Genomic DNA, 11,166 nt, shown 5'->3' with positions numbered 1-11,166 from the left:
TGTTTGAGGATGAGGAGATCTCTCTCTCTCTTCCTTCTGGTCTTTTATTACTGGGGAAGTTTTCACGGCCTTTCTGCCTATTACTCTTTACACCAGGAGGAACTAGGGCAGAGTTTGCACTTACTTTGTTTATTCCATTGTCAATCCTGTTGAATTCAGATCGATTTGAACTCGGGTCTTCCTCTTCCGCCCCCTCCCCATTGAAACAGGAAAGTTTTCTGCACATGGTGAGGATACTTCAGAAGGTGGGGTGAGCCAAGCCTCTTCTTTCTTTTCTTGAACGGGGGGGGGGGGAGAAGTCAAGCAGGGAGTCTCTTTCTTTTCTTGGAGGGGGGGAGAGAGGATCGAAGAAGGCAGAGGAGGGAGAAAAAAATCCAAGACCGACAGGAGTTGAGAGAAATTAGGGGCTTCTCCTTTAAGGCAAGCTTGACACATGGCCACCTTTGGCCAATCAGGGTGTCTCTACCACGGAGGTTCAAAACAGCCTGCTTTCTCAATCCGAATCTTGAAATATTGAGGTTTAAAAGCACTCTGAGATACCGCACAATAAAGGTAGGGTCACTCCGGATCAATCCTTCTTGCTGCAGAAGGAAAATTTAAATCGCCCCAAATCAAAACGGAAATCGCATTCTGTGTAGACGGCAGGGACTGAATCGACCTGGGATTGGAATAAAAGCTACCTGCAGTTTACACCCAGGTTATGAGAACTATTAGGATTGTTGCCCATGAAGGATTAGGTCTTAATTATATTACAAAACGTGAGGCCCAATTTTTGGAGAATAAATTTCCCCAAATCCCAAAGTTCTGTGTTCTTCCAAAGATCCATAAGAGTCTTTCCCAGACTCATGCCACCAAAGGTTTTCTGAGTCACTCTAAGACCTATCATGGCCCAGCAGGGACGATTTTTTGAACTTTTATCAACATTTTTGAACTTTAATTTGCAGAGATACTCACCATACTCTGCTTCGGTATTAAGAGACACCATCCACTTTATTAATGTTGTTGAATCCTTAGTTCAGGGGTAGTCAAACGGCGGCCCTCCAGATGTCCATGGACTACAATTCCCAGGAGCCCCCTGCCAGCATTCGCTGGCAGGGGCTCGTGGGAATTGTAGTCCATGGACATCTGGAGGGCCGCCGTTTTACTCCCCCTGCCTTAGTGACTCCAGCACGTTCATTACATGGATGTGAATGCTTTGTATACCAATATATCACACAATGAAGCAAAGCCAATTTTCTTAAGGAATGCAGGGATTCTCACCTTCCCGCTCATATTCTGTTGAATTTATTAGACGTTGTGCTGGAAAACAGTTGCTTTGGATCTTTATTTTCACAAACTTGTGAACATTCGATGGGAAGCACCATGGTTGCTGTAGGGGCTAATCTATTTATGCTGTACATTGAGAGAGCATGGCTATGCAACCCTAATATTGATCTGTTTTTGAAGGTATTTTTTCTGTGTGTGTATTTTCTCAATGATATCTTTATTATTTGTACTCATTTGTACAATTTGTACTCATTTGTACAATGAGACGTTTCAGGACTTTATTGATTCGTCGAATTACCAGCATAGCACAATTACATTTGTAGCACAGAAGGATTTTAAACAAAGCGCTTTTTGGGACACTTTAATTATTTGGACACTTGAATGCTCATGGCAAATTGGTGGTCTCTTCATACTAGAAACCCACAGACCGCAATACCTTATTGCATTAAAATTTGTTTCATCCCATGCTTCATCAAGAAGGACGTAGATAAAATTGAAAGGGTACAGAGGAGAGCGACGAAGATCATCTGGGGCCAAGGGACCAAGCCCTATGAAGATAGGTTGAGGGACTTGGGAATGTTCAGCCTGGAGAAAAGGAGGTTGAGAGGGGACATGATAGCCCTCTTTAAGTATTTGAAAGGTTGTCATTTGGAGGAGGGCAGGATGCTGTTTCCATTGGCTGCAGAGGAGAGGACACGCAGTAATGGGTTTAAACTTCAAGTACAACGATATAGGCTAGATATCAGGAAAAAACTTTCACAGTCAGAGTAGTTCAGCAGTGGAATAGGCTGCCTAAGGAGGTGGTGAGCTCCCCCTCACTGGCAGTCTTCAAGCAACGGTTGGATACACACTTTTCTTGGATGCTTTAGGATGCTTTGGGCTGATCCTGCGTTGTGCAGGGGGTTGGACTAGATGGCCTGTATGGCCCCTTCCAACTCTATGATTCTATGATTCTATGCACCTAAGCAGTGGGACACAAGCGTAGCAATGCTAGAATTATGGGATTTAAGCAGGTTAGTGATCACTCACTATTTCTCTAATAGAAAGGGGTTACAGACAGTCACAACAGTGCAAGAGAGAGAGTCGGTGACTCAGTGCAAAAGTCTTTTAAAATACAAGAAAAAGCAGCCGCTGAACAGAATTGCTCGTTCTTTCACATTTTTGGCTTATGCCTATCAACAGAAGAATATTATTAATAGCCATTGGCATTTGATGGCTGATATACAGAGGTGTCAATATAAACCTCTTTTTCCATCCCCATAATATTAGAGAACTAATCAGGGATAGAGGAGAGGTTTATATTTAAGGAAGCTTCCAAAAGAAAAATTTTGTTGTGGTGCTTGTTCTATCTGCAAATTAATGTTAGAGGTTGATTAATTTCTTAATCCCTATAATGATGTTAAGATTTTGGTTAATCCTTTCATTAATTGTTTAACCAAAAATGTGGCTTATCGTATATAGGTGTTTCTACGAGACCCTTGAAAGGAAGAATAATGGAACATATCTCGTGTATCAAACTTCACATTAAAGATGTACCTTTAACAGAGCACATTGACTTATTGAAGCATAGCTTTGAAGATTTGAGATTTTTTGACATTGCCACATCAGAGAATCAATATTTCCTGTAGATTGTTACTGAGGGAAAGTTATTTGTGCATTGGATCTATTAATGCCTCTTGGATTGAACACAATGTGTGGCCTGCCTTGTTTTTTGTAGGGTTGTCCCTTTAAGTGACACTGGAACATGCATTTGCCATTTCGGGCAAGTTATTTTAAAACTATGACACAGTGAAGTCATTTTGAGGTCCTTGCACAGACAGCGTTCGGAACATATAGCATTCTCCACTTTGAAAATTGAACGTACAGTCTATGGGATAGTCTAAGGTATATAATTTTTGACATTATGGATATATTAATACATTATGTATATACAAAGTTGGTATTTCTAATCCCTAACTGTATGTAGCATTGATTTTTCTTTGAATTACAGGATGAAGGTCTGATTGTCAGACTAAGGAACTACATTGAAATATTATAATTGTATGCAAGGTACAATGAAGGTGGGAGTTGGATGTATTTTAAGTTATGTGGAATTAATCACTTGTATTTGTACTACGGATGAAAGTGGCACACATTGAAATCAAGAGTAAATTAAGACCTCATTTTAGCTAGACCAGTTCTTCTTCTTCTTGTGCAGCTGCTGGTTAAAGAATGCCAGTGATGGGAAGCTCACCACCTCCTTAGGAAGCCACTTTTACTGTAAAAAGAATTCCTAATATCCAGCCAGTCCCTTTCTACCTGTAATTTAAACCCATGTTGAGGAAGGACTTGGCAGTTTGACTGAGGCCTAAAATCCTCCCCGTTAATCCCTTAAATTCTGTCCGCCTCCCAGCCATGGCAGCGGTGGCAGAAAGGTGTCTCGGGGAATCTCTGTACAACTGAGGCGTTCCTGGAGCACAGAGGTGCAACCCCTGCACCCTTCCCCAAGGGACAACCTGGGGGAGCTGAACTGGGACTCTAATGGAGGCGCTGGGAAGAGACCCAGTGCTGGCATCCCTCCAGGAGACCCTGGTGGACTTTAGTGGCTTGTATTGCAAGGGGGGAGGGTGTATATACCGGAACCCCTCCGGGGCTCAGTACTGGCCAAGGCCACAACAGTATGATTGCAGGTCGTTTTGGCTTCATGAAGACCTACACCCTGGTTCGCAGGCAGTTTTGGTGGCCGCGTGTCCATGGAGATGGGGAGGCACGTGTAAGGGCTGCTCTGTTTGCCTTGCTATCAAACGGGGATGGGTCTCTTGCAACCCTTTGGTTCGCTGAGTCTCCTGAGGGAGGTCATCTCCATGGACTTCCCCCAAGCCATGGTAAGATAGTAATCTGGGGGTGGGGGTGGATCTCTTCTCCAAACGGGCACACTCCGTGCCATGTGCCTCCTTACCCACAGCCCTCGGCCTGGCCGAGCTGTTTGTCCAGCCCATCCTTAGATTCCACGCTTTTCCGAGTAAGGTTTTGCCAGACGGAGGTTTTCAGTTCACTGTCTGTGATGGCCAAACTGTGGCTCTCCAGATGTCCTTGGACTACAATTCCCAGCAGGGGTTTGTGGGAATTGTAGTCCATGGACATCTGGAAGGCCACAGCTTGGCCATGCCTGCCTTGGTGGATAAGGTACAGGGCCATTGCGCACCAGGATCTATGTGGCAAATTGGTTGCGGGACGAAAAAACACCATTTAAAATTGTGGAATTCGTCGTTATGGTTTATGCCTGGCTTTGTAGTGGAATCCAGTTGCATTTCTATCATTTCCCACAGGTTTCCGGTCTCGGCAAAAATCGCTAGCCAGGAAGCGATATTGCCGAGCTCGTCCCACCCCTGGCCGTCAAGCAGCCAATGGGCAGCCGTTATCATGCTCCCAAACAGCCCCTTTCCCTTTAAGGAAGTTTAAAAATAAACAAACAAACACACGTTGCAACGAATCTGCGTTGATTCGTTGCAACGGAGAGACCCATCTAGGTAGCAGGTGGTGTTTGAGCTGCCGTTTCATCGTTGCCACGCTCCCCCCGAGTGGGAAAAAAAATTACCCCCCCCCCCGGCACGGGCGCGATTTTTGGCCGAAAATACAGTGAAAAATAAAGGGAAAATAAACCAGCAAACGGGGCTGTGTGTTGTTTCGTGCTTGGTGACTTAAAACTGCTCTGCAGCCAGGGAAGCCTCGCTGGGTAAACGAAGGCTCGCCGATGCGTTGATCTCCGCTCGCTCGGAGAAAAAAAAATGGCGATCGCTTTGCCCGAAGATCAGAGGAGAGAGCCAGGGGGAGGGACTTTGCAGAAACCACAACAATGGTAACGCACAGAACTTTCCCACAAGTGTTGCACATTGGTTGCAAGAGTGTAGCGCTTTCCAGAGGGTGAATCCACTTTTTGGGATTTCCCTGAAAGCGCTACAACGAAGCGCTTTTTGCGGATCGGTTTCAGGAGTGTGGCAGATTGTCAATGACATTGTGCATAACAGCAAAACAGTAGCAATTTCAATTTGTAACCATTGTGCTATTTTGGACGAGTGCGGAATGGCCCACAGAATGTCACACGGCATTGGTTGTTCACAGCAAGGGGCAGTTACAATTAAAAACAGTTAAAACAGTTACAATTTAAAACAGTTACAATTCCACACACAGAGAAAGAAAAGGTTTTCTTTCGGGACGTCTCAAACCAAGGAACATCAGGGTTTTGAAGCAGGGTTAGCTACTGTGGCTACCATTTCCATCAGGTAACACAGAACATCTACTCCAGGGGTGGCCAAATTGTGCCTCTCCAGATGCCCCCTGGCCGGGGCTCATGGGAACTGTAGTTGTTATTCTCCTTGCAATTCATCCCCGTTTCTCTGCCACGTCTCCACGCCCTATCAGAGGCCTGGGAAGATTCTCCCTGGCCCCACCCCCAGGTTCCCCAGCCTCTCAGTGGCTGGTGTGGCTTCATTTCAGCCTACTCCTCCTTTTGGCAGGGATTTCCTGGGAAGCCTGCAGGGTGGGAGAGAGACGCCAAACAACTGTGATCTTGCTGTCATTCCTGTAGCGCCAGGCCGGCCCTTTTGAGCAAAGCACCGGCCAAAACTCCGTGGAAGAACCATCTCCACTAAAGAGGACTCCCCTCTCCAGCTTGACCCTGGCCAACTCTTCAACCAGTCGAATGAGGTAATTTGTTTCGAGTTCAATGTTTTCCCTTCCCCTTGAAGTCGCAGTCAAGGCAAATCCCTTGCGGAGAACCCCTTCTCAGTGAATACACCGAAATGCTGCTTGTTCAATGCCAGGCCTTAAAGAAAAACAACCCAGGGGGAAGGGAGAATATGCAATGCTGTCGGTGCCAAAACTTTGCTTGCCTGCCCTCCGCTGACCTCAAACGCCCTCCGAAAAGCTGGAATTTACAGCTTCCCGAGTCCTGGGAGGGCTGATCCGTGTAAAATTATATGCACATGTATATTAAAAGCATGCAAAAACACTCATGCTAGATCCCTGCTTCCTTCTATGTTCCAGTATTGCATGGTGGATCTCAGAGGCACAAGAGAGCCCCTGTACGCCCCCTCTTCCCTTGCTCTCTCAGCCTTTCTAGGGGAAAGCCTAGAAAACTGACTCCAGGGACAAGCACAGGGAAAACAAGCGAAAACAAACGTGAGTTTGCGTTCCTTGAAGTTCTGTGTGATGGCTTGCCCTCTAGCGTGCTGTTGCGGAACAGCCCAGGCGTGAGTGGGACGTTCCTCATTTTGTTTTTACTTATTATTATTCGCTTACTTTGAAATCCTATGTGTTGCCCGTCTAAAGACCTGCTTGAAGGGGCTCACAAAGTAAGAACAACACGAAAACTGCCAGGTACGAATGACAGATATAAAAACGAGCGATGAAAACTAGCCAAGAGCCCACCAGGGGCATGAAAACAGCCTGGCAATAAACATGAAGATCTGGTTTGGTGTAACGGTTAGATGGTTGGTCTAGGACAGGGGTGGCCTACCTGGAGCTCTCCGGATGTCCGTGGACTACAGTTGCCATGAGCCCCTGCCAGGCTGGCATTTTAACCACCTCTCCTAAGCTAAGCCACTAATGTCCACCTGGCTACAGAGATTCATACAAAGGTCACCTCCAGGTTAGATTGAGAGCTTCTTTGTGGCGCAGGGTGGTAAGGCAGCAGACATGCAGTCTGAAAGCTCTGCCCATGAGGCTGGGAGTTTGATCCCAGCAGCCGGCTCAAGGTTGACTCAGCCTTCCCTCCTTCCGAGGTCGGTAAAATGAGTCCCCAGCTTGCTTGCTGGGGGGTAAACGGGAATGACTGGGGAAGGCACTGGCAAACCACCCCATATTGAGTCTGCCGTGAAAACGCTGGAGGGCGTCACCCCAAGGGTCAGACATGACTCGGTGCTTGCACAGGGGATACCTTTACCTTTTAGGTTAGATTACTGTGTGCAGGCCTGCCCTTGTCTCCGATGCCGAAATTGCAACTAGTCCAGCATGCAAATAGTCCTCACTAGAACAATTTGGAAGGCCAGGCCCAGGCAGCTGCACTAGCTTCTGGTTGAATTCCAGATCAGGTTCCATGTATTGGTATGAACAAACAAGAGTTCTAAATTGATCCTTAGAGGCTTTAGGTGCAAGAGAATGATGCAATCCAGGTGATCACTGGTTTTTAAAATGTGTTACAGAGGAGCGAAGCCAATCAACGTTGTGTCGCTCTGCCTTATGAATGAGCACTATGAAGACTCTCTTAAGATTCTGCCGGAAACTGCCCTCCCCTTGCTTGCTCCTCCCCCACCGAGCCCAGAGATCTGCCCCCTCTCCAATTATATCATACTATGAAGCTGTGAACCGGGGTGAGCAGGCAGTGCCCGAATATTTCAATTTTGCAAGCGATGTTCTGGACCAGTGGGCTCAAATGGAAAAGGTACGTGCTTCTTTTGCTTTTGGGGGGAGCTGGCCCTTTGCTGTTAGGAGACGAGATTTTGTAGAGTTGCCAGTCCTGTAGCACAGGGGTAGTCAACCTGTGGTCCTCCAGATGTCCATGGACTACAATTCCCATGATCCCCTGCCAGCATTTGCTGGCAGGGGCTCATGGGAATTGTAGTCCATGGGCATCTGGAGGACCACAGGTTGACTACCCCTGCTTTAGGCTGATCCTGCATTGAGCAAGGGGTTGGGACTAGATGGCCTGTCTGGCCTTTTCCAGCTCTATGGTTCTGTGGTTTCCCAGGGCCTCAGGCAGAGCTAGCTGCTCCCCAGCATGACCCTAAGCCCAGGTTTTCTCAACTTTTTTCCCATCGAGAAGCCCCTGAGACATTCTTCAGGCTTTGTGAAATCCCAGAAGTGAGGTAATAGTGCAGTCACGATTTGAGAAATCCTGCCCTGGACCCTTTAAGTGGGGATGCCAAGGACTGAACCTGGGACTTTCTTGACCAACTATAGAATCATAGACTAATAGAGTTGGAAGGGACCTCATGGGTCATCTAGTCCAACCCCCTGCACTATGCAGGATACTCGCATCCCAATCGCTCATCCACTGTCACCTGCCACCCTCTTGAACCTTCACAGAATCAGCCTCTCCATCAGATGGCTCTCCAGCCTCTGTTTAAAAATTTCCAAAGATGGAGAACCCACCACCTCCTCAGGAAGCCTGTTCCAACTGAGAAACCACTCTGACTGTCAAGAATGTCTTCCGGGTGGTTAGATGGAATTTCTTTTGAATTAATTTGATCCTATTCGTTCTGGTCTGTCCCTCTGGGATACCATGTATATCAAACATGTCTCCTACCCACAGTATAGCACACCATGTGCTTAACTGCATTCAAATCTGAGCTGGACCTCAACACACTGCTTGGCTAGTCCCATCCCAAAATGGCAAGATTTTCAGCCCAGGGTGTAAACTGCACGGAGCTTTTATTCCAATCCCAGGTCGATTCAGTCCCTGCCCTCTACACAGAATGCGATTTCCGTTTTGATTTGGGGCAATTTAAATTTTCCTTCTGCAGCAAGAAGGATTGATCCTGAGTGACCCTACCTTTATTGTGTGATATCTTAGAGTGCTTTTAAACCTCAACATTTCAAGATTCGGATTGAAAAAGCAGGCTGTTTTGAACCTCCGCGGTGGAGACACCCTGATTGGCCAAAGGTGGCCATGTGTCAAGCTTGCCTTAAAGGAGAAGCCCCTAATTTCTCTCAACTCCTGTCAGTCTTGGATTTTTTCTCCCTCCTCTGCCTTCTTCGATCTTCTCCCCCCCCTCCAAAAAAAGAAAGAGGCTCCCTGCTGGGCTCCTCCCCACCCCCTTCAAGAAAAGAAAGTGGCTTGGCTCCCCCCCCCCTCTTCTGAGCCTCCCTAACCACGTGCAGAACACTTTCCTTTTTCAATGGGGGGGGGGGAGAGGAAGACCCGAGTTCAAATCGATCTGAATTCAACAGGATTGACAATGGAATAAACAAAGTAAGTGCAGACTCTGCCCAGGAGAGTAGAAGCCTTTTGAACAGGAAGAGACCAAATCCGCTGTGAATGGCTTCGCCAGCTTGTCTTGACTTCTTCCACCAGGATGGCGCAAAGCCCCAGAGCACGGCCTTTTGGTGGGTCAGCGATCAGAAAGAAGAGGTGAAGTGGAGCTTTGAGGAGCTGGGAGTCTTATCCAGGAAAGCGGCCAACCTCCTGAGAGGCCCGTGTGGCCTGCAGAGAGGAGACAGAATCATCACGGCTTTACCTCGGATTCCGGAGTGGTGGTTGCTGAATGTGGCCTGCATGCGCACAGGTTAGTCAGAAGGGCTGGCAATGTTTTCCTCAGAGCCATTTACTTCAACCGTCTTTAAAGTAAAAGACATTTAAAGTAAATGTAGGCTAGATATCAGGAAAAAGTTCTTCACAGTCAGAGTAGTTCAGCAGTGGAATAGGCTGCCTAAGGAGGTGGTGAGCTCCCCCTCACTGGCAGTCTTCAAGCAAAGGTTGGAGACACACTTTTCTTGGATGCTTTAGGATGCTTAGGGCGGATCCTGCGTTGAGCAGGGGGTTGGACTGGATGGCCTCTATGGCCCCTTCCAACTCTAGGATTCTGGGATTCTAGGATTCTTTATGTGCTTTAAATGTCTTTATGTGCCCTTGAAAGGCCAAAGGATAATGGAAGTGTACTATGATGTTTTACAAATGAAAAGCAGCTCTGAGAAAGCTGTGCTTTTGAGCGGAGGAAGGGTTGCTGGACTAATCGCTTTTCCATCCCATACCACCCGTCTCACCCGCTGCTGCCCCTTCTCCCAAGTCTCTTTGCGAGAGAATTTGCTTGGCCTTCAAAGGGGATTTTGAGCAGGGTAATATGTATTGCAAAAGAGCTTCTTGTGGCGCAGAGTGGTAAGGCAGCAGACATGCAGTCTGAAAGCTCTGCCCATGAGGCTGGGAGTTCGATCCCAGCAGCCGGCTCAAGGTTGACTCAGCCTTCCGAGGTCGGTAAAATGAGTCCCCAGCTTGCTTGCTGGGGGGTAAACAGTCATGACTGGGGAAGGCACTGGCAAACCACCCCGTATTGAGTCTGCCATGAAAACGCTGGAGGGCGTCACCCCAAGGGTCAGACATGACTCGGTGCTGGCACAGGGGATCCCTTTACCTTTATCTTAATATGTATTGCAACTGAACACAGTTCAGTCAAGGGCGTCACACCGAAACAGAATTGCTCTGGCTTAAATCAGGAACACAGCATGATAAGCCCACCATTTAACTAGTTACTGGCAACAGACTTTAGATGCCCACAGAAAACAAGACCCCCCCCCCCCCAACATACACTCAGCTTACTGTCTCCTCCATCAAAGGTAGCTGCAAACAACTCCCCCCCCCCCCCAGCAGCAGAGTGAAGGAATTAGGAGTATACATTTGGCTAATCCAAGACAAAAAGAATCAGACTCCAGTAGCACCTTTAAGACCAACAAATATTCAGGATGTGAGCTTTCGAGTGAATAAGTCTCTGTTGGTCTTAAAGTTGCCACTGGAGTCTGATTTTATTGTGCTACTTCAGACCAACACGGCTGCTCATTTGAATTGTTCTAATTCTCTATGTAATTATGACGCTCCATGTAAACCGCCCAGGCCTGTCTGGAAGGGTGGTATAAAAATCTAAACAAAATTAACAAATAAATCTAGGGTTTATTGGTCCTCCCAAATTTCAGGGTTTCTGAACAATCTCAGATCTGAATAACATGCCAGGACTGGGATCCAGGATTTTGGGGACATCCCGAAATCCAATAGACCTGAGAAGAAAAATGCTGATTTGGGGGGGGGGGAGGTAAATTCCTGCAAGAGATGGCATCATGTTCTCCACTGACTAAGATGCTGTGTCAAGACCTCCCCATCGTCCAGCCTCAACCATCACCACAGTTGAAAAGCAGCCGTGCAAACAAGTATGA

The 11,166-nt window shown here is 47.1% G+C and overlaps 1 protein-coding gene across 10 annotated transcripts in view; it reads left to right on the top strand.

Annotated features, from left to right (window-relative positions):
* LOC143827083 (acyl-coenzyme A synthetase ACSM5, mitochondrial-like) overlaps positions 1-11,166 on the top strand; it is a 35,901-nt gene that overhangs the window by 3,465 nt on the left and 21,270 nt on the right. For 2 of the 10 annotated variants that reach the window (XM_077316304.1, XM_077316302.1), the window contains 6 exons: positions 2,984-3,150; positions 3,257-3,315; positions 5,763-5,952; positions 6,292-6,426; positions 7,449-7,687; positions 9,320-9,530. In XM_077316304.1, the coding sequence (XP_077172419.1) occupies positions 7,490-7,687; positions 9,320-9,530 (409 nt within the window). In that variant the 5' untranslated portion in view covers positions 2,984-3,150; positions 3,257-3,315; positions 5,763-5,952; positions 6,292-6,426; positions 7,449-7,489. Of the gene's footprint in view, positions 1-159; positions 251-1,996; positions 3,151-3,256; positions 3,316-5,762; positions 5,953-6,291; positions 6,427-7,448; positions 7,688-9,319; positions 9,531-11,166 lie in introns of those variants that run through there. The other 8 variants (XM_077316308.1, XM_077316305.1, XM_077316303.1 and 5 more) reach the window with 7 other exon arrangements.

This window comes from Paroedura picta, chromosome 17, assembly GCF_049243985.1.
Source record: "Paroedura picta isolate Pp20150507F chromosome 17, Ppicta_v3.0, whole genome shotgun sequence".
NCBI classification, from domain to species: domain Eukaryota; kingdom Metazoa; phylum Chordata; class Lepidosauria; order Squamata; family Gekkonidae; genus Paroedura; species Paroedura picta.
Note: the sequence above shows the minus strand (reverse complement) of the source record. Positions and strands in the feature narration are given on the sequence as shown.